This window comes from Sus scrofa, chromosome 2 (assembly GCF_054392235.1).
Source record: "Sus scrofa isolate SSC_HxYL_T2T_F1_AM1 chromosome 2, Sscrofa_HxYL_maternal_Yorkshire_Landrace_v2.0, whole genome shotgun sequence".
Lineage (NCBI taxonomy): Eukaryota > Metazoa > Chordata > Mammalia > Artiodactyla > Suidae > Sus > Sus scrofa.
In genome coordinates this window covers 89,621,479-89,644,325 of record NC_139384.1, presented here as the reverse complement: position 1 = coordinate 89,644,325, position 22,847 = coordinate 89,621,479, and the positions used below count along the sequence as shown (strand labels likewise).

The 22,847-nt window shown below is 54.6% G+C and overlaps 1 protein-coding gene across 3 annotated transcripts in view; it reads right to left on the bottom strand.

The window, feature by feature from the left end:
- Positions 1-12,776, bottom strand: part of ADAMTS2 (ADAM metallopeptidase with thrombospondin type 1 motif 2) — a 223,945-nt gene extending 211,169 nt beyond the window's left edge. For all 3 annotated transcript variants that reach the window (XR_014837944.1, XM_021084334.2, XM_085013617.1), the window contains exons 1-2: positions 12,520-12,776; positions 11,146-11,540 (exon numbers count right to left, since the gene is read on the bottom strand). Coding sequence is in view for 2 of the 3 variants with exons in the window: in XM_021084334.2 (XP_020939993.1) it covers positions 11,146-11,540; positions 12,520-12,643 (519 nt within the window). In the remaining variant the exon portion in view is untranslated. The remainder of the gene's footprint in view (positions 1-11,145; positions 11,541-12,519) is intronic.
- Between the last annotated feature and the right edge of the window lie 10,071 nt (positions 12,777-22,847).

Here is a 22,847-nt window from a genome sequence, read left to right as displayed (position 1 = left end):
TACATAAATACACCTTAGTTGCCATGTGGTCCCAATCCCTGCTTTCAAAGGAGAAACATCCAGGTTCAAAGATGATCCTTGAATGTTCTGCTCACAGAGCCGACAAGAGCTGGGCCCTCCAATCTGAACCACCCAGCCTCTGCCACTGCCCCCACGTGGGACCAGCGTGCTGGCTCTCAGGCAGGCCCTGAAATCATTTGTAACATCACCATAATAAGAAAACTATGTGCCCAGGACTCTTTAACACACATTTTTCACATGCACTATGTCCAAATTCAGGATGAAATCAATGGGTCCTATCACCTCCAGCAGCCGGCAGCAGCCGTGGGGTGGCTGGCATTGCCTGGCACACAACAACTCTGCCACGGTGTTTCACATGGCCGTCACTTCGCTTGAGCTACGCGCAGGGTCAGCAATTCTTGACTGAGACCCTTGCCAACCAAAATGTCTTTGTGAAGTCACCCAGTGGTGCAAAAAATGATAATGTTGCAGAAGGGCATGGAGGCAACCGAGTGTGTAGCTTTAGCATCAGCGAAGAATGTCCCTGGAGGAATGACTGTAACCTCATTCTTTTACCAAACAGGTGGACTAGGTAACATACTAAGTAAGCAGAGTGAGCGAGGCAGGGTGCCTACGCCTCGCGGGATTGCAGTTAAGGTGCCAAGATGTGGTTTCATTGGGCATGTCCCCTCGTTCTTGGTGTGCCCTATAATGGATGGCACCTTAGATGCAATGAAACACAGAAATGGCCCACATTCCCCAACCCGGGACCTAGGCTAAGTGCTTGTCCTGCACCCAACCTTCCAAAGCCCTCTGAGGCTGGCAATCCAAGGAGTTGAGGTTGGGCAGCATCATGGCCCTTGTCCAGGCTGCCCAGCTGCATAGGGCAAAGCTGATCACATGACACGGTAGCCTACCACCCACACTAAGTCCACTGCTCTCCATGAAACATGCAGGGTGGGGTGGGACAGCACAGAGCCTGCCTGAGCTTTAGTCCTGGATGCTAGGACTTCCTCTGTCTCAGAGCAGAAGCTGTGCGCCCCACTCCACAAGCCCTGGAGTAGACATGCAGTGTAATTGAAATTCATGGATGAGCCCGAGGAGCCAGCTCCAGGCTCGGTAATAACTTCTCCATATTAATGGCAGCACCGCAGACCCGGTGGACAGCTGACATTTAATATGAAACATATGCAGCAGAGCAAGAGCCTCCTACCTGGGCCCTCCCATTCCAGAATGCCTGCCAGTTGGGGTTGGGGGAGGACAAGGTGGCACCAAGACCCTAGGGGCTGGGGTCCTCTTCTCCCCTCAGCCCTTCCACCCACCTCAGTGCCCTCCCCTGCAGAAAACCCCTGCCAAGAATACACATGAGCACACACGCACTCACACACAGGCTCGCTTAAATGGGTACACACACACACACGCACTCACATACACAATCACACTCGTCTAGATATGCATACACATGCACACACTTACACACACACACACACACAGGAACATGCACACACATTCACATTCATAAGCAGCCTGCAGCACAAAAAACCCGAGCCTGCCCAAGTGGAGGAGGGCAGTCAGGGTAATGAAGGATGTATCTGCCTGGCACTGCAGACCCGGAGTCCCAGGCGGGGCCCCATGCATACTTGACCCTAGGGATCTCAGAGACCAGAGCGAGGAGGCCCAGGCCACTGCTTAGGCCCCCACACAGCAAAGCCTCCATGCTCAGTGGACGCACCAGGCCACGCGGGATGTCCCTGTGGCTCAGCGCAGAGGAGCCCTTCGACAACACCTCTGCTCACGCTGACTGTGGCATTTGTGGTCCTCACAGCAGGCCTGGGTGAAGACCCAACCTCCTCCCCTCCCAGCTGATGCTGGAGTCACTCCTCACTCACTAAGTGCCAGAACATAGAGGGATGGACAGCCAAGGATAGCCATCAGGCTGGGGGAACCTTAAACCTACCCACACCTGAGTAGGAAGCACCCTTATACTTGAGAATCAATACAAGAAATACAACCAGGCAGTGGATTCAAGGCAGGGGTGGCAATGTGACCAGAGAAGGCTCAAGAAGAGCCAGCCTCCTGGGTTCAGGCTCAGAGATCGGTTACCAGCTCTGCTGGCCTTCCTGAGGGGCCAGTCGGGCTCTACTATGCTCCTCCCTAGAGGACTCCAACAGGACGGGTGACCCTACACAGGGGAGCCCCACAGATCTGAGTAACTCTCTGAAGCCTCAGTTTCCTCATCTGTAAAATGGGGGAAATGGTGACTGGCTCACAGATGATTGCAGAGATTGGGTACCAGCGGCCAGCAGAGGTAGATGACCACCTTCTCTTGAGGGACAGCTGCTGGCTGATTGGAGTCCTCAGGAGCCTGGGTGAAGGACCCTCCACCCACAGAGAAAGTGTGGAGTGGTGAGCCACTGCCCCATCTTTGTCGGTGGTCCCAGCACCCCAGGCTCCTCCACCACCATTCCAGGTCAGAGATGGAGCTCCAGACTCAGGCCAGAGCCAAACAGCACATGGCACTCCTGGGCCACAGTGATTGGCTATGGAAGTGTCCCATGACCTAAGCCCATCCAATCAGAATAAAGCTCAGCACTGTGGCAGGAACCTCTTAAAAGCAGTCTGCTTCTCTTTTGCACCTGGTTATGCCTGGGGATGTGAGGGGTGTTGGGGGCAGCTGCAGCCACCAGTCCACCAGGGGACCGAGTCATACAGGGGAGGAGGAGGTGGACAAGCAGGGTTCAAGGGATACCACTCCACCCCTGAATTACCTCCTCAGTCCTACCAGTCCTCAGATGCCTTTTAGAGTATGTGAAAAAAATACGCAGAATTTACCATCTGAACCATTTTAAGTGTACAGTTCAGTGGTATTAAATATATTCATAATGTTGTGCAAAGATCACCATCATCCATCTCCAGAACTCTTACCTTCCTGTAAAACTGAAATTCGGTACCCATAAAACAACAATGTCCCATCTCGTTCCTCCAGCCCCTGACAACCCCCATCTCTAAGATTTTGATGACCTTAAGTGCCTTTCAATGCCTATTTGCAGAAGCCTGGTGAGATGCACCAACACCATTCTGAGGGGCCACCATGTGGCAGTCAGGAGCCGCGGGCTGCTTCTCTGCCACTTCCAGCACAAACCCCTGACAAGCCAGCCTCCAGCATGGCAACCACAGGTCAGTACACACACACATACACACACACACACACACACACACACACACACGGCCACAGCAGGGAAGTGCCCCTGGGAAGCCCCTTCCCTCCCACCAGATGGCATTCAGTGAGAAGTGGTGGTGAGGCCAGCTAGGAGCTTGTGGATGCCCCAGAAGAGGACATGGGGTGGCTGTAATGAAATAAGGCTGGGTTCTCAGCAAGTTCTCCAAGACAGCCCTGCCTGCAGTAAGCGCTGGCCCATCTAGCAACCTGCTGCCAGCACAGCTCCCAGCACTTCCACATCAGCCTCTGGAGGCTCAATCAGGGGACCTCAGGCCCCACTGGATTCACTCTGGATTCATTCACCCACATGATATCAACAGACTCCAAAATGCAGCTTCCCTGAAGAAACATCTCAGAGTCAGGAAGCAAAGAGAAGCCACAATCTATCTAGGGAGGCAGGGCATAGTCTGGCCAGAGTCCCCACCTCTCTCTTCATCAACCTGGTCCCATCCATTGGTCCTCATCTGGCCTCAAAGACCCCCGGAGTTGCTCTAGAAGAATCCTGGAAATGGTTGATCCAGCCCTGCTTGCCACCTGGACAAACTGAGGCTCATGGCAGAAGGCTTATGCCCAGGGCTGCATGATGACCTGCCAGACCCCAGCCCCAGGTCTCCTCACCATCCTCCAAACCAGCCCAGAGGGACTTTCCTCCCTTACTTAGTGTCAAACTCAGGTTTCATGAACCCCAAAGTGGGGGCAGGGAAACCGGGTAAAACCACATGCGGGCAGAAGCGCTGTCCTGTGGGACAGGACGCAGAGCTTTGGGGCTTTCTACAAGGGGGCCTGTCCCACTGAGCGGGAACGTTCTGGGGTCTGCAGCAAAGCAGACGAGGCGAGGTGGGCCAGCCCTGGGCATGGGGGGCACAGGGGCTTGGAGGCAAGTCCCTCCCCTTCCCTTCACAGCCTCCACGTCGCAGGCACTCTCATTTCATGGCTCCCAACTGAGCTCCACCCAGTCAGAGCCGGGCCCTGCAGACACAGCCAGGTTCAAACCCCCCATGATGCGCACAAGTTACTAAGAAGTATGGGTGCGACCTGGCAGGTGAATATCCAGCTTCCTGGATGAAGCACCATCTCGCTGAGACCTACTGGATGAGCCAGGTGAAAAGGCAAGCTTCGAGAAGCATGATCCCAGTGAGAGCACAGCCCGGGAAAAGGCCTTAAGATGGGAGAGAGTCCAGCGTCGGAAAAACTAAAAGTTCAATGTGACTGGAGTGCGGGCAGGAATGGGACACAGGGTCAGACAAGGCCAAAGGCTACTAGGTCAGGTCATGGGAGGTTTTCTATGCCAGGCCAGAATTTTTTCCAGGTTTGAATTCTTTTAAAGGGCAATACGAACACTGAGAGGTCTTGAGCAAAAGAGTGATAGGGTTTAATGTGTGGTTTATAAAAATCAGACTGGCAGCTGGGTGGGGAAAGAGCTGCTCCAATTTGGAGTTAGCTGAGGATTATGGAGCAAAAGACAGGCTTAGAGCCTGGCACGGTGGAGACATGGGAACTGGGATAAAGTTTGGAGATGTCTGCGGTGCTGACTGGCGGCGCGCGAGGGTGGGGGAGACGGAGGGGAGGGGTGATCCTGGGATTCCCGGCCAAGGGAAGGGTGACATCTGGAGGAGAGTGGAGTTTCCGAGGAGCCGTTTCAGAAGCACGGAGTCATCCAAGGAGAGCCCCGGAGGCTGCTGGGCAGGCAAGTCTGGAGCCCAGAAAGAGATCTGGGCCAAACACAGGGTTCTGAAGTCTGGTCCTTCCTCTTGCCTTTCTGACAAAACCCCAAGCCATTCCAGAATGTGGAGATCTGACCCTCACTCTCAATCCCAAAGGTAGGAGAGACTCCTCTGGACAGGCCCACATCACTGCAATTTATTTAAAGATGGGCCTGTATGGAGTTCCCATCGTGGCGCAGCAGAAACAAATCCGACTAGGAACCGTGAGGTTGAGGGTTCGATCCCTGGCCTCGCTCAGTGGGTTAAGGATCCAGCATTGCTGTGAGCTGTGGTGTAGGTCACAGATGTGGCTCAGATCCAGCATTGCTGTGGCTGTGGCTATGGCGTAGGCCAGTAGCTGTAACTCTGATTAGACAGACCCCTAGCCCTGGAACCTCCATGTACCATGGGTGCAACCCTAAAAAGACAAAAAGACAAAAAAATAAATAAATAAAGATGGGCCTGTAAAGTAGGCAAGGCCCATCAGAGCCTTCCCCAGGACTCTGGCGAAAACCATCCAGAAAGGAGTGCTTTCCATTTCCGAGATTGCTACCAGGGAAGACAAGTTACACCAGGAGCTGCTGGTGGACCATATATGGGGAGAGCAGTTCTGAGATGAATACAGACACTAGCAGAGCTGAAAGGCAGATAGCACGTTCTGAAACTAGCCCTGAGCCCCTAGATCCAGCCATGCCTGAAGCCATATCCTCAGGACCTCAAGGATAACTAGACCCATGACATCCCTTGTTTGTTTCATCCTTTGTAAGCTGGTTTTCTATCACTTAAACTGAATGAGTCTTAAACAATAAGGGAAATAGTAAGCTGTGGAGGAAGCTGAGACCACCCTGGGCAGCTGCGTAGACTGCCAAGAGCAGGGGCAAAGCAGGCACCTCTGCTCCTCTGACCTGAGGAGCCCCAACACCCCCAGAAACCCAGACATTCTTGCAGCACCATTTTGGTGTTCCTGAGACCTTCTCATTGCCCTCCAGGTGATATCAAGGCAGGGTGAGAGGAAGGCAGACCCTAGAAGGTACAGCTGCAAGTCCCATACCCCCCTCACCCACGGCCCTGCAGCCCACGACTTGCTCCACCTGCCCTTCCTGCTCTAGCACCTGAACCAGCTAGAGCCCAGTGTGTGGTCTCAAAGACAGCAGCCTTGCTAGGAAAAATGGTCCCTTAGGCCAGCAAATTACTTCTGTCTGTGGCCCTTAGTGACATTTGTTTTTCGGCCTTTTTTAGGGCCGCACCTGCAGCATATGGAAGTTCCCAGGCTAGGGAGCTGAATCAGAGCTGTAGCTGCTGACCTACACCACAGCCACAGCAATGCCAGATCCAAGCCGCCTCTGTGACCTACACCACCGCTCACGGCAATGCTGGATCCTTAACCCACTGAGTAAGGCCAGGGATCAAACCTACAACCTCATGGTTCCTAGTCGGATTCGTTAACCACTGCGCCACGATGGGAACTCTCTTTTTGTTTTTCTTAGTGACTTTTAATGTCCATCAAGACTGGACAGAACAGATGTCTGTCCAGGAGGACAGCCCAGCTGGGGAGCCCCAATCCACAAGGCAGCACTGGGCCTCTGCTGGGAGTTAAGGATCAGTGGGTTAAGGATCCACTGTTGTCACTGTGGTGGCTCAGGTCACTGCTATGGCAGGGTTCAACCCCTGACCCAGGAACTTCTGCATGCCAAGGGGTGGCCCCCCAAAAATACAGACTGCCAAGCTTGAACAAGCCATCTCAGCTTTGGGGGCTTCGGTTTATTCATTGCAGAATGGGGATAACATCAGCTATATACTTTAGGGTGTTGTGAGGATTAATCAAGGTGAAACAGCATAAGGTGCTCAGCAAAAAGCCTGGCACATAATAAGGACACAGTAAATGGTGACATACTATTGTTACTTTTTATGTCAATAAGCTTTTCCCCGGGTTTTTAATGAGCATGTAAGAAGGATGTGAAATTAGCACACTTATTCTGTGGCCAGAGAGGTACTAGAAAACTCTTCCTAGCAGTGAGACGCACAAGAATCCTTTGTTAAGCATTATTTTCTCACGCATGGTGAAGAGGCAAACTTTAACCTTTCCCTGTGAATATGATGAACAATATCTGTCTAGTAGCTGGAAAAGAACCTGGAAACCACATCTACAAGCATCTCTGGAAATTAAGTGCTTGGTGTGTCTTATGAAGCACATCTTCATGTGGCATCTTGAGTCTGCACCCCTGCCTGACTCTTGTAGAATTTGCACCTTGGCAGTTCCAAGTCCCACGCTCCTTTCATTTTAGGGACCAGTGACATACACCACAGCACTCCATCCATGGGGTTCTGCAAATCCCATGTTCTGATTCTCATGGGAGCATCTAGCCCCAGTCTGCTAGAGTGATACCCAGGACTCAGCCCGAATTATCAGAAAAAGATATCAGCCAGCACCGCTGGGGCCCCTTGACTCATCTCAGGAGGATTCCACCTGAGGACAAAGCCAACACATAGAAAGGCAGAGGCAGGGAATTCCCGTTGTGGCTAAACAGATTACAAACCCAACAAGTATCATGAGGACACGGGTTTGATGCCTGGCCTCGCTCAGTGGGTTAAGGGCCCAGCACTGCCATGAGCTGTGGTGTGGGTCGCAGATGTGGCTTGGATCTCGCATTGCTATGGCTGTGGTGTAGGCCAGCAGCTGCAGCTCTGATTCGACTCCTACCCTGGGAACTTCCATATGCCACAGGTGTGGCCCTAAAAAGTTAAAATTTAAAAAAAAAAAAAAAAAGAAAGAAAGAAAAAGAAGGCAGAGGCAAGAGACAGCAAGGATCCTAATGACCTGGCCGGAGCACCTGGATCCAACCATGCCTAAAGACTGGCCATTACATGAGCTTATAAGTTCCTGTTTAAACTAATTTGACTTGAGTTTTCCTTCTTCACTTGTGACAGAAAGGATTCTGACCATCAGAAACCTCACATGCTAAAGAGATTAGGAGACTGCTGTCCACAGAAAACAAAGTTATTACTGGCTTCCTTCAAAGCACAGAAACAAACCCAGGGCCAAGCAAATAGATGAGCAAATGCATGTCCCAGACAATAGGCCTGAAAGGGCCTGTGGCTCTTGGGAGAGGCATGTCCCACCTAAACCCCTAAGCATCTGAACTTAAGCTGGAAGACCACAGTTTCCTGCTATGACCCCACTCCGTGGTTTCTCCACAAGTCCCAGGAAGGCTAGTTCCACACGCTCTGCAAAGAAGGGGCTGATGGTCCCATCTGCATGGGAAGTGCAGCCTTACGCAGAGTTCAAGAGGTTTCTTTATTACAGAACTTCTCAGAGATCCTGAAGGGGGCTCCTTGACTCTCCCAGGCTGAAATCAAGGTACAGCATTTCCCACACCAACTGTCCACTGAACCCCATTTGCTCCAAGCAACTTGTGGTACAATCCTGTTGAACTTCTGTGTGGTAATGGGGCTGTAGAGCCCTGCTTCTTGAAGGGCTGTGCAAGGCCCAGAGGCATCAGACCAGAAGCTTAGTAGAAATGCAGAATCTCGAACCCCATCCTAGACATGCTGTCTCAGAATCTGCATTTTCACAAGCTCCTTGGGGATCTGCACACACACCCGCTTCAGTGTGCTTCACTACCCATGAAGGAAGAGCAGGGCTGCAGAGGAGGGGGCACTGTGCGGCCCAGATGCTGGGAGGTGAGGTGCATGTGGCCATATAAGGCCTATTAAAGGGGCGAGCCCAGGGATTCTGGCTTCTATTACCACTCCTCAGTGTCTTCCACCTGCCCAGACTTGGGAGCACCATGGCAGAAGGGGCTCCTGGGGGCTATTTGAAGAATGAATTGCCTGGGCAGTGGGGTGCGGGGGACGGTGGCATGTCCAAGGTGGAGAGGAAGGAGCGTGTGCAGAGAAGTACCAGGTGTGTGTTGGCTTGGTGGGGACGGAACCAGCCAGACTCCTGCCACCACAGGCTATGTGGCCTTGGACAAGCCACTCAACCTGCCAGACTCTTGCTGCCCATCTGTAAACAAAGGATGAAGAATCCTCCCTGGCAGGGCCACTGTGGACCAGAAATGTGATGTTTAAACCCCAGGTCCTTAGCAAGCGGGCCTATCACAGATGCACAGAGGGACTTAAAGGGTTAAGGAATTAACTGGTATAAAATCAGAATCGATACACACTAAAAAGGAAGAAGGAAGGAAGAAAGGGGAGGGAGGGAAGAGGGGAAGGAAGGAAGAACGAGAAATGAAAGGAAGGAGGGAGGGAGGGAAAATTAAAAAGAGAAGCACTAACGATGCCCCCCTGTGTCAAGGCCATTTTTCACTGACAACTTTCAAGGCCACTCTGGGCAGCCCCAGATCCTCTTTCGACTCCAGTCTTGTTTGCAGCTATATCTTGCACTTTGCCAGTGTGTGTCTAGTACATGTGACATCTCACTGTGCCTGGCCCTACACCTGGTACCTCTCTGCACATGCTCTGTTCTCTGTGCCTTCGCCCCCTGGCGACTCATCCTTCAAATAGCCCCCAGAAGCATGCCTTGACCAGAGTGGGCCCCAGCCCATCGGCTGAGCATGTGGGCCCCAGGCCAGCCACATCTCTGACCAGCACAGTGGACAATCACTCTAGGAGGTGCTAGCTGAACAAACAAATCACAGAATGAACAGATGAATGAGTGGATGAATGAATGATACATGGACAAAGCCTCTCAAGTCCTCTCCATCAAGAATTACTTAGCACACAGGAGCTGGCCAAGCAACAGACTACCTCCATGTCAACTCCTTCACCCCAGCCCAGGCCAGTCCTGAACCCTCAGCACCAATTTTGTTTTATTTAAGAAACTTTCCTCCAGCATAAAAGAAGATACCTGAGGCCAGAGACATCCTCAAAGACAATGGAGATGTACAGGGCTGCAACAAGTTAACCCAACTCCCCCAAGGACATTTATAGTTGTTTGCGAGACACTCAGGTTCTAACTACACCCAGCTGAAGGCAGTGATTTTCCAAAGCAACAAGTGACATTTCCTGAGTCTCCATAAAAAGAACACCAGTGGTTGCGGGGCTTGGTGTAATTGCTGGCTCTGCAGCCTGCATGGTGAGCCTGAGGACAGGGGGGATCGGGGGCCAGCAGCGCTGGAAGAGTGGCCACTCACCCCGAGTAGGAGTCCCCGAAACAGCAATTAGAGGGGAACCCATGGTGGGCGGCTTCAGATGTCTGGCCAGCACAGCCAGACTGACCACCGCACACCCAATCCAAAATAGAAAACTGCAGTGTCTTCTGCTGCGTGCCAGGCCCTGGGGTGGCCGGACAGAGTACGGCCAATGTCAGCTTCCTCCCTGAGCATTGATCCAGGCTTCCTTCGATGACCCCTTTATGCCAAGGCATAGTCCTCTAGGCCCCCAGAAGCAGAACTTCCCAGGGCTCTGGTCACAGTAGGTGGCCCAGGCAGTCCCAGAAGGGACCAACGCTCCAGCCTCTCCTGTCCTTCAGGGGCTGCTCACCGGCACCAGAGCCTGCATTTCCAAATGCTCCCCTTGGCTCAAAATAGAGAGAACCGACTTTTCAAATAACCAGCTGAAGTTCAACAGGAAACCGCAGCATAAAAATCAGCGGTTCCCGGTCAGTCAGGGGGCAGAGGGATAACTGGCCATTTCAGCACCACTGCCTGCTCCCTAGGCTGGCACCACTCGCATACAAAGAAACAAGAAAACTGCCGATATCCGTGCCCTTCCCACGGAACACATTCACACATACTAAAATGCACAGCAACACCCGAGAGACACTGATACACAAATGAGCAGAAATCTGCAGATACACACATCCACAAGACACCATGGCACCTTCACATGTTCATACAGGTGCCCAGGTACCAAGATACTAGCACACAACGACATTCCAAAACACATGTGCAGATGCGCATACTCACAGAAGTACACACAACACCTGGACCCAAGACAAAAACCTGTGCCTGCGGGCTTAAGGGAGACTACCGGCTCTGCTACTTGATAAGGGCTTTGGAAACCTAGCCCTCCCCCTGCATAAATCACCCTCTCCAACCAATCAAAACAGCTTGTCTTCTAGCCAACCCCTTCTTTTGGTGCCCAGTGGTCCCTAAGCGCAGGGGTGCGGAGAAAGCCCTCAGTGCAGGCCTTACCCTCCCAGGGGACTCCCAGGCCACGGGGCTTACAAAGCCAGAGCCAGGGCAGTGGCCAGAAAGGAGGGAAAGTGTGTGTACTCACCAGCCCGTCGCAGTTGCTGAGCGCCACGGAGGAGGTTTCAGCCAGGCCGGCCACGTCTCCGACGTAGAGGCAGGTCCCAAGCAGGGGCTCCACGCGGGTGGCTCCCGACTCGCCCTGCCACTCCACCGTGGCCCCAGGCGCCACGAGGCGGGCGTTGGGCCGCAGCCGCAGGTGCAGGTCTCGGCCAAAGACCGTGACATTGTAGAAGAGGCGGCCGCCAGGGTCCTCCTCACTGCCTCCAGGAAAGCCCGGGGTGTGGACTGGGGCGGCCCTGCGGGCCCGTACCCCAGCCTGGGCCGCCGCCGCGGACACCACGTGGGATACCAAGCGGCCCTGGGCGTCAGTGCGCACCGGCACCGCCAGGATGCGCTCCGCTCCGTGCCCCAAGGGCCCGCCTGCAATGGGAAGGGGCGTTAGACTTGCAGGAGATATGGGAGCCCCAGAGCACCGCCGCCGAACCCAGCATCTTCTCAAACCCCGCACCCACTGCGAGGAGACGGGCTTTCTACTAGGCAACCCCCAGAAACTAGCCGGCACCTCCCGGGCCTTCTTCCAACCGGGAAGGGGCGTTAACAGGGCCAGCACTCCGGAGCCCCGCCGCCCCCCGGGTCGACCCCCTCTGGGGCCCTGCCAGCCAAGAGCTCTGCCCCATTCCGGGTTGGGGCTCCGCGGCTCCTCACAGTTCCCTAGGGGACGGCCCGTCAGAGCGTCCCCCGCCCCTTGAACCTACCGTCCTTGGCAGGACGTGGGGCTGCTCCCAATCCATTCCCTGCTGGCCCTCTACCCCGTGCGCCTCTACCCCTCAGCGGCCTCCAGAGTGAGGACTCGGATTCCCCCGGGCGCGGGCGGGCCTGTCCTTCGTGTCCAGCTCCCAGTTAGTGCCCTGCCGGCCCCCTCCCCCGCGCCCGAGGGCAGGGAGGGATGGAACAGGGTCCCTCGGATCTTCGGGGATCCCCTCCGGGACGCCCCAACCAATCCTCAGGGCCCAAGGAGGCGCGCTCAGCACCCGGCTCCTCCTGAGCGTCCCCGGACCCGAGCCCGGGAGCCGCCTCGCCCTGGCTCCCCTGGACCCGCTGGAGCCGGCGCTGCGCTCTCCACCGCGGGGCTTTCCTGGCCCTCAGTCTCCACGCTCCGCGTCCCGGGAGCCGCGAGCGCTACAAGGCTCCCCCGGCCCGAGGCGCCCGGGTGCGCCGCGGGGCGCCCCCTGCGCGACCAACCCGGCCCCGAAGTTGGCCAACTTGGCCCCGGGCGGGGCGCGCGGAGTTTGCCCAAGTCGGGCTGGACGACGCCTGGGGAGGGGGCGGCGGGGCGTGCGGGGCGGGGCGGAGCCTGGCCGGCTGGGGTCGCGGGGAGTGGGGGCCGGGCCGCACCTACCTGGGGGGTCGGCGGCGGCCGTGAGCCCGGCGTCCGCCGGCAGAGGCGGCAGCAGGAGCGGCGGCAGTAGCAGCAGCAGCGCGGGGCAGAGCAGGCAGCGAGCGGCTCCCGCCGGCGGATCCATGGCAGCCGGACCGCAGCCGGGGCCCCGCACTCGCAGCCGGCGCGAAAGTTCCCCGCGCGCCGCCCAGCCCACATCTGGGGGCAGCTGGAGCCGCCCGCAGCTGCAGCACCGCAGGGCGCGGGGCGGAGGAGGCGAGGCGCGGAGGAAAGGGCGGGGGAGCGCGGAGGGGAGGCGGGGAGAGGGAAGGAGCGAGCGAGCGAGGGAGGCGGGAGGGAGGGAGAAGGCGAGCGAGGGGGAGGGCGGGGACGGCGGGCGCCTCAGCCTGCGGTGACCCGGCGCTTCTTGGCGCGGCCGCCGCCGCCGCCGCCACCGCCCGCTCCCCTCCTAGCGCCGTCGCCGCCGCGGTTCCCGGCTCGTAGCGAAGCAGAGACACCCCGAGGCGGCGGCAGAGAAGCGCCGCGGGCCGGGCCGGGGGAGCCCCGCCGCCGACCACCCTCGGCGCGCCCCGCACCCTCGCGCCTTGAAACCGCAGAGGAAAAAAAAAACCCGCCCGCCCGAGCCTCCCCGCCCAAAGAGTCCTCGGGTACGCGGGTCCCAACCATCAGCCCTGGGGCGCAAGGAGCCTCCTTGGCTTCTCTGTGCGCCCTGGGGCAGGACGGGGCTCAGGACTGGGAAGGGGTGGGGAGGCCCGATTTCTGGGCCATGAGGCTGAGTTGGGCCTTTTGACCAGATGGAGACCCCGGAGGCTGGAAGACAGTTTTACAGGAAGGTGCATGCGCCACAGGAGCCACCCCAAAGATCAACTTTTAACCTTACAGAGAGAGGCAAGATTCCCTCAACCGCTCTTTGCCCGGCATCTCTCTCCTGAGTCTGCCTTCCCAAGCCTCAGCTGCAGCCTCTGAGCTCTGAGCGACCTACACCTGGGCTCCGTGTGCTAAATAGAGCTCAGCCTGTTTGCCTCCCTCACCTGTCTTGAATCCTGCCTGGGCATTCTAGACTCCTGGTCTTTATGGTCCCCCAGGCTCTGCGCGAAATAGCCTCTCTACACTCTGCCCACCTTTTCCAACTCAGCACTGGAGGCACCCCCTCTCCATCCTGGAGCCAGTTTGCTGTCAAAGCCCATTCCCTGCTGGAATCCCTCCTCTCCAGCCCTGCCTTCCTCCTTTCACTGCCTGGAGTCACTGTCCTACCAGGCCTGCTGCCCCCAACCCCACGACCTTCCTTCCCCCAGGTCCCCCCCACCCCAGAACCCCCTCCCAAGCATTTGTCTGTGACTTCTGCTCTGTGACCCCAAACTTCACTTCCATGCAGGGTGGGCACCTGTCCCTTTGGATCTTATTCCCGCTGCCCCAGGCCTGTGTGACCAGGGCTTTGGGGGTGGCCTTGGTCAGGGAGGGGACTCAGGCCCCTCCCTGCCCACAAGCAGGGCCCAGTCTTATGGGGAAAACACATGACTTACACAACTTGCTCTAGCTGTGATTTCATATGCTCAGTTCTGTCATTTTCAGGACCTGGGTGTGAGGGCACTGCAGCTTGATGGCCATCTCCACCAGGAAGCTTCCCTCTGTGCCACCTGAGGGTGCCCGAGACAGGATCCAAAGACTGGGTGAACATTTGCTGGCAATGATAAAAAGGGTGAAATTTTGCCTAAGAATTTAGACTTCTGACTTCTCTGGAGAAGTTGGAAAGTGTGACCACACTGGGCCTGCCTGTCTGCTTATCAACCACTAAATGAGACAGTGCCCCACAGTCCACTGTAGATTCCCTTCCCTCACCGCCCCCCAGCAGGCATTCACTTTTGTGACCTCTGTTGATAGACCTGGTTGCAGAGAAAATGTCTGCTCATCAGTATATGGGAAGAGAGATGATTCCAGAGGCAGGTATCCTGGAGGACTTCCTGTAAGAAGTAGCATGGGTTGAATCTTGAAGGCTGTGAAATCAGGCAGCCCAGAGCTGGGTCCAACTAAATGCTGTCTTGGAACCCATGGCACTCTTCCACTCATTCCCCCTGTGGTTGTTGTGCTTTCATCTTCCTCAAAAGATGAATGAGACCCAGCAGCAGTCTCCGCTGCTTCAAAGGTGATGTTCTATTGCCTCGCGCCCCTCCCTGCCAGGTGTATGGGCTTTACCATCCTCGTTCCACCACCCCCATCACTCCTTTCTACAGTACTTCATCATGCACTGAAGTGTTTAAAGGACACTTTCAATCACCACCATAAATGGAAAAGCCAACATCTCACCATAAATCAAAGATAACTGCCAAAAATAAGTATATGAAACAAAAAGCTGCTATCCAATTCTAAATACTCCTGCCTGTAAAAGGCACTGAGGCCGAAGTTGATGAACAAGTGTGGGGAACATGGTGAGACAGACCAACAGAAGCAGAGCCCTTTCCTTTGATGCAACCAGAAGGATGAAAGAAGAATCAAAAAGAACAACTCTCTCACTTTACTAGCTGATGATATTTTCTGACGCGTCTGCGTAACCAAATGATCCTGCACACTTTGGAAAACCAGCTCTCAGATATTTTTTTGGAAAAAGGGTTTGTCTCTCTGACACTCCTGAGTCACTCCTGGCAGCTGTTCCTTCCCACATCACTCCCAGCTTCTTGAGGCTCCACCCAGACAGAGACCCCTCACGACTGGCCCATCCTTTAGTCCCCACAATGACTGGAAGGGTAAGCACACATGCATCGATTGGAATTTATAGTTGAATCCTCCATATAGGGGGCCCTTGTGGACTCATCTGAGCCTCCTGATCACTTATCCTTGGCTTAAAAAAAAAAAAAAAAAAGGCACTCCCACAGTTCCCACCATGGCTCAGTGGATTAGGAATCTGACTGCAGCAGCTCAGGTCACTGAAGAGCTATGGGTTCAATCTCCTGCCCAGCACAGGGCATTGGAGGATCCGGTGTTGCTGCAGCTTTGGTATGGGTTGCAGCTGTGCCTCGGATTCAATTCCCGGTCAGGGAACTTCCATATGCTGCAGATGCGGCCATTAAAAAAAAAAAGGCACTCCTTACTTCTTCAATCCTCCATGGTCCAGCTCTCTCCTCTTCCTCTTCTGGAAAATGCTTCTCCACCCACTGGTGCTTGCCTCTCCCTCTGCCCCCCACCCCTTCTACTCCAGGTGAAAGTGGGATATAGAAATCACCAGTGGTTCTTTGTTCAAGTCCACTTGTTCAATCTAGATCCCAAAAACAAACCAAGAACCATAGAGCCAACTCAGCTGGAATGCTTATTAGTGCGTGTCACGTATGATTTTGTTTGTTTTTGCTTTTTAGGGCCACACACGCTGGCATATGGAGGTTCCCAGGCAAGGGGTCTAATTGGAGCTATGGCCGCCAGCCTACGCCAGAGCCACAGCAATGGGGGATCCGAGCCACGTCTGTGACCTACACCACAGCTCACGGCAATGCCGGATCCTTAACCCACTGAGCGAGGCCAGGGATCAAACCCGCAGCCTCATGGTTCCTAGTCGGATTTGTCAACCACTGCACCACAACGGGAACTCCATGTGTGTTTGTTTTAAGCTGAACGTGAATGTCTGGTCTGGCTTTCCCTCTCCTACTTGACACAGTCCCCACCATGCCCTATTGTCCTGCACCTGCCTTTTGCTCATCATTGTAACCAGCCTGGTCCCTGAAAGACTGGAGTTGCAACCCTGATCTAGAACAGCCCCATGTTGTGGGGAAGGGAGGAGAACAACTCAGGGCGAGTTTGAGCCCTCCAATCCCTTTAAAATCTGCTCAACAGCATGAGGTGACGAAGAGATGAGAATCTTTCCTGGGTGTCTTGGGTGTCACAAATCACCATGCATGCCTCTGAGCAGGGACATTAAGAAAGGAGACTCTGCCCTGTGCCCGACCCAGCTCTCAGGTGGAAGCAATGCCCTGCCTTATTCTGAGATGGAGGGGCAGGGTTTTCAGCCCGGCCCCTGACTTCCAGGCCACACATGCCAGCACAGACTTCGTCAGAGCCATTTCAGTCCCCTGGTGGCCATGCAGAAACCAGAAGTGCTTTCTGCCCTTTGACGAGGTCACCATCCTTGGCAGGCCCTGCCCGCACTGCAGGCTCTAAGCAGCTGGAGGCAGTAAGGTTTCGCTGTCCTCCATCCCAACAGGCAAGCTCCCGGGGGTTGTGGGGCAGGATCTAGACTCTTCTAGCCCTCTGGGGACCCATATGCAGAGCATAACAAGCAGTGAGGACTCCGTGACCTTGTCAAAGGGCTTCTGAAGACAGCAGTTCTGCCCCCCTTCGCTATTGGCAAACAGCGGGTGCAGTGGCCCCGTCAGATGCACAGGCAGAGTTCGGGCCAGGAGCGGCCTTGGTAAGCAGTGTGTCAGGGGAATGCTAATTAAACACAACATGGTGGCCAGGTGGCCTTGGAGGGTGTGTCTCACAGTTTTTTGAGCCCCCTCCCCAACGTACACCCCGACAGGGAGCTGCGTCAGGCAAAAGAGGAAATGTCTGGGGGTGCCCAGGCAGCAATTTGTTTCACTGCATGTTCCACATGGAGGTGTCCCACCCCTGTTGCAGTCAGTTCTGCCTGGGGGTGAAAAAGCAAAGGGCTTCAGGTCTGAAGCTTAGGGATCCAGGCTCAGTCAACACTTCTCCATGGAGACACGAACTGGTGGCCTAGACTCAATCTAAGCAGTAACGACCCGGGGAAGGATAAAGCTCAGTGCCCACCCGTGACTGTCCGCATGCATTCAACCTGACAAAAAGGCAGCGAGACCCCAGACTTTTCAAGGGGACGTCTAAGTGTGGCAAGTAGTGATGTCCTGGGCCCACGTGGATGAAGGTCTAGACCTGTGTCCAGCCTCTCACAGAGGTCAGGAGGGACATTTGGTCCAGAGGCTTCCCAGCTGAGAAAAGCCTCTGGGTCCCTTACGATGCCCCTGCATGCAAGTAACACAGCCCCTTAAACCATAAGGAAGTGCATGATCTCCTGTACTAGGAGGTCTGCGATTAGGGCAGCTCCAGAGCTCTACCTGCCAACTGGGTGTCACCTTGCCCCTGACCAGATAGCAGGGTGACCAAACCACCTGCAGGCATCCTCCCCTCTTGCAGATGGACCGGGTGACTCCCCTCTGGTCTGTGGGCCAAGACTGGGTCACATGCCCATTGCTGAACCAGCTGCTGACGAAGGCCGAGGTGTTACTGGGACAAGCCTGGATTAACCATCTGGGGCAGGGTGCGTGTTAGGAGTCAACCCCAATGCCCCCCAGCACTTCACTTGCCTTTATTTCCAAGTGAGAGCATGGTGCAGTCCCAGGCTTATCCCTACCTGGCAAAAGGACGTGTTCCTCACTGGGCTTTATGTTCACCTCCTGTCTACAGAGCCTGGAGAATTAATCTCTTTACCTAGATTGTGAAGGGCAAAATACTATTACATTGTGGGAGTTTGTGTTCAAACCCTTTGTAAGCTCAACTGGGCATTTCCTCACTTGTAATCTGGGGAATATAATCCCTGGCCAGTGCCTTGCCAGACCCCAGGATCCCTGGCCTCCAGGGATTTATTTGTGTCAAGTTCTTTCCGTAGCAGTCCTGCCCAACCCTGCAGGGTTCACAACATCTAGGGTGTGGGCCTTAAAGAGGCCAAACCTGGGGCTGGCGGTAGCACAAACCGTGGAATCCAAAGGCAAGATTCAGTGGAAAGAAACTCTGGATGCAAGAGTGAAGGCTTTGGCCATGATTGCAGGCAGTGGGGACTCCCTGGGGACCCTCTGCTCCTCCAAGGGTGCCAAGGGGCCTCTCCCTCACCCATGTGCCCATGGCTAGTGGGAGGGCCCTTCTGGGGTGTCTCCCTACCAGCAGCTCCAGGTGGTCCTACCCCTGCAAAAATGGTGACACTGGACACAAAGTCCACAGGGTACTTAAAGTGCAGCTCATGGAGGAACAGGTCACCTCTGCATCCTGCAAAATCGTGTCCCCATCTTCTGACTGTTCCAAAAAACAAAGTATATGCCTGTATCTTTTGTGCAATGTTTTAAAGTTTTTGTTTTGGGTGAAAAAAAATTGTCCCTTGCAGACTCTCTACAGATCTGGCTCCAGGCAGCGCCTTAGGAGGAAAAGGCTTTACCCTTTGCACTGTCCCCAAAGCCTCCTGTCACTCCTCAAGACCCGTCCCATGGATGCCACCTTCTCTCCACAAATATGACTCCTCCTCGGCTGTGTCCCCACCCCCACCCCCACCCCACCCCTCCCATCCTGGGCATGCTCACCCTTTCCCATGGGTTCAAGAGTCTGTGTGTATAGATCACCCCAGCCAGGTCCATCCCCCCTGTCGATGTGGTAACCCCCAGACACCGCGATCAGAGCCCCAGCTCCTCATGGCCCCCAAATCTGCCCCACCCCTAGCCCCTGCTCCCAGCCTCCTGGGCTCACATCTGGCATCTCTCATCCCGCCTAAGCCTCGGGGGCATCCGAGGCCCCTGCCTTTCCTTCACCCACAACAAAGCAACAATGCTCCATCTACCCTCTAATTAGGAAGAAGAAACTGCCCCTCTTCCTTGCCACTCCTTCTGGCCCAGGCTCGCCACTTCTCCCCTGACCACAGTGGCAGCACCCACCTCCCAGCTGGAAACAGACACCTGAAACTGAGCCTCTGGTGACCTTCTTTCTCAATAGACAGCATAGTCAGATGGGGTGTCCCTGCCCCCACCCCCATGATCGCACATGTGCTCAGTCTCTCCCCTGCCCGCTTCCTCCTCATCATGGCTGAGACCACACACCTCCTAGCCTGGGAACTTCCATATGCCACAGATGTGGTCATGAAAAGAAGAATAAAATAAAACAAAAATAAAATAAATTTCAAAGATAAATGCTATGAAGAAAATCCAAAGAGACTCACGATATAGAATGCATAGGACAAGGCAGAGGAAGGTGGGGGAGGGATGTTTTAAGCTAAAAGCTGATGGGAGAGAAATTACCAGAAACTGGCAATCTAAGTGATGAGCATCTCAAGCAGAGAGAGACCAGTACATGCAAAGGCCCGAGGCAGGAAAGAACTTTTACTGCTCCAGGGAAAGAAGAGCAGAGCAGCTGGAGGGTAGTGAAAGAAGGAAGAGATGAAGTGAGAGAGGGATGAGACAGGGCCTTGCCAGTTTCTTCCCAAAGGTTGCACTTTGTTATAAGTGGAGAGTTTAAGCAGGAAAATGAAGCAAGATCATGTTCACCTCAAAATGACCTGGGAACTGGGAGCACTCAACAAGACCCTGGTCAGGGGCCTCCTGGCTCCCTTCTCAGGAGAAGGATCTCACCCATCATCCATGTGCCACGAGCATCCCCAGGTACCCTGGTCCAAGATGACTGGCCAAGCTGGGCCCCATGGTTTCCTCTTCCCAGACAAAGACACTGGGGTCAGTGTCCCCTTGGGAAGCACCTACAATGTGCCAGGCTGTGTTTTGTCCATCACAGTGTTTCCTGCAAGCCGGCAGCTCTGTTGGTGGATTAGCAAAGCCCTCCATCCTCCAGCCTTCCATCAGGTGGAAGTGCAACGCTCCCCCTTTCAGATGAAGAAGCCAAGGCTTAGAGGTGGTTGCTTCTGGGACCGGAGCCACACCAGACCGCCCTGATTCACTCTAGAACCAGAGCACTCACTGCCCACAAGGTGAGCGTCTCTGGGTGCTTCTCCGAGGCCTTCCAGGGTATGAATTGGAGCATCCTTCATATAAATCCCTGCTCTTGTCCTAGAGAAATGGCGTCCTGAGATCTTGCTTGTAAAGCCAATTATCAAAACTGATAGATGAGGGCTGCCAACTAAGAGCCCACAGGGTTTTGTTTGTTAACTCAACGTATTTGCTAAGATATTTTAAAAATCAAAAGTTTTCCAGAGTTCCCACTGTGGTGCAGTGGGTTAAGGATATGGTGTGGCCTCAGCTGTGGTGTAGGTCTCAGCTGCAGCTCAGATGCCGTCCCACTGAACCACAGGCAGTCAAAGGCCAGGTCTGAGGGAGCAGCACAGGCTTTAGCTGCTTGCCAGGAATTGCTGTTGTGGCACAGCAGAAATGAATCCGACTGGGAACCATGAGGTTGCGGGTTTGATCCCTGGCCTTGCTCAGTGGGTTAAGGATCCGGCGTTGCCCTGAGCTGTGATATATGTTGCAGATGCAGCTCGGATCTGGCATTACTGTGGCTGTGGCGTAGACCAGCAGCCGTAGCTCTGATTTTGACCCCTAGCCTGGGAACCTCCATATGCTGCAGATGTGGTCCTAAAAAGCAAAAAAAAAAAAAAAAAAAAAAAAAATTTAAAAAAAGATGCTTTCCTGATCTTCATGGTCCCCACCTGGCTGGCTTCACCCAGGGGCATCATGGCCTCCAACCTGCACTGCAAGACCCACCTCTAGCTTCTTCAGATGGGGAAGCTGGGGCAGGGGCTTCTGCCTTCAGGCAGCTCCTGCAGAGCCTATGAGGCACCTGCAGCCTGGTGGGGAGGGGTCAGCTCTCCTGCACAACCTGCCTTTGCATCCCCCTCCCCCATCCCAGACTTCTCGGCTATCTCCATCAGGAGAGCCACGATGGCCTCATGCTGCTGGAACTTTCCAAGATGCTCCTTTTCATGGTCCCCTCATGGTACCAGCGGCTCCCTGCTGCCCCCCAAGATATTGTCACACCCACCCTCTGGCTGAAAATACAGGGCCCTCTGAAGATGAGTCCAGAAGAACAGGCTGCTGCTGGGAAGCAGGGTGGAGGGGACATGAGGGGCAGGGGTTCGGGAGTGCCACAGAAGAACTGCCATTTCAAGGTCTGGGGACTTGTCACCAAGTTTCATATGAATGGAAAGCAGAAAGCCAGTTCAGGGCACCTGGCAGAAACAAGAAGGCAGATGCATGCTGACCCCAGCCCACGAGCATCCACAGACCCAGAAACAGACACTCACTCCAGAGCCCATGCCACCCCTCGGCCTCCCTAATTGCATTTCTGAAAATGAGAAAGAGGAAACTGAATGAGTCAGGCAGTGCTGTTTGCCCACGACGATTCCCATCTCTGTTCTCAGAAGCCACGGCAGCCCAAGTTCGTGGCTGAGCCCAGACTCCATAGCAACCCTTGTGGGGGCCCCGCTGCAAACCGGTCCCCAGCCTGTGCTGGCCCTCGGGCTCTGCCACATCCTGGCCTGCCCTGGCCCTAAAGATTGGTTTCCAGATTTGCCGATGATTACTGAGCCCAATGGCCCTGCCCCATGTCTCTCTGGCCATCCTTGAACCCTGTGCCAAGGACTGGGCTGCAGCTTCACAGAGGATCTTCCCATCCCTGTGGGGCCAAGCTGTGGTGTCCATCCTCCTCCAGACCTGCTCTGCAGACCCTCTGACAGGGAGCCCCTTCTCTAGCACCTGCCAGTCTCCCTACTACACACAGCTTCTGAGGCTGAGCCCAGACAGAAGGTCACTGCTGGCCATAATGGTGTCTTCAATTGTTCGGGCAAATCACATTATCAGCCTCCCCAGGGCTGCAGCCTCTGTGCTCCCACTGTAGCTCCGGCCTTGCCTTCTCCCCTCCCCAGAAGTTTGAGGCTCCTGAGGAAATGCCTTCTGCAGAAGGCCTACTCCACCATGCAAGCTGTCACCCTGGAGAAAAAATAAAAACCTCCCAGCTTCACTTATAACAAACTTGGTCTGTTGTGCAACTTTGCAGTACAGAATGTGCATGTGCCCAATCTCCTCGCTGTTGCATAATTTTCCAGCTGTTTCCAGGACTATTTCATTCTTTGTCTGGCATATTTCACAAGCCATATATAAAAATTAGATACATGTAAATATAAAGTGGAGCATATGTGTGCAATGGAACGACAAGTGTGAAGCAAAGGGAAGGAGGTGGGGGGACCAGGGCTGAGCGAAAAGGCAGATGAAACAAGTGTAAACATTTTGAATGCCACCTTCCAGAAATCTGAGAGAGAAAACGAACGTGGGCTCAACTTAAATTTAAAGTGAAATGTTCATCCGGTGAGATCGATTTCACCTTGGTGGTGTTTGAGTTCTCTCTTCAGTAGTCGTTTTGGTTTGGTTTAGTTTTTTTAGAGCAATCTCCCAAACCCGTTTTTGCAAAAGAAACTCTTCATAGGCATCCTCTTCTTGCCAAGTATTCCTTAAGAGTGTAACCTGAGATGCCCTTGGAAGGGGCAGAAATGCATCAAGATGACAAGTCCCCTTCATGGCCCTGTCGTCCTATGCACGACGATCCATGGAGATGGGCTCTGTACTTCCTGCTGGAGGGCATCCTGGGTTCCTGCTGGGCCCACTTGGGTTCTGTGTCACACAGAAGGA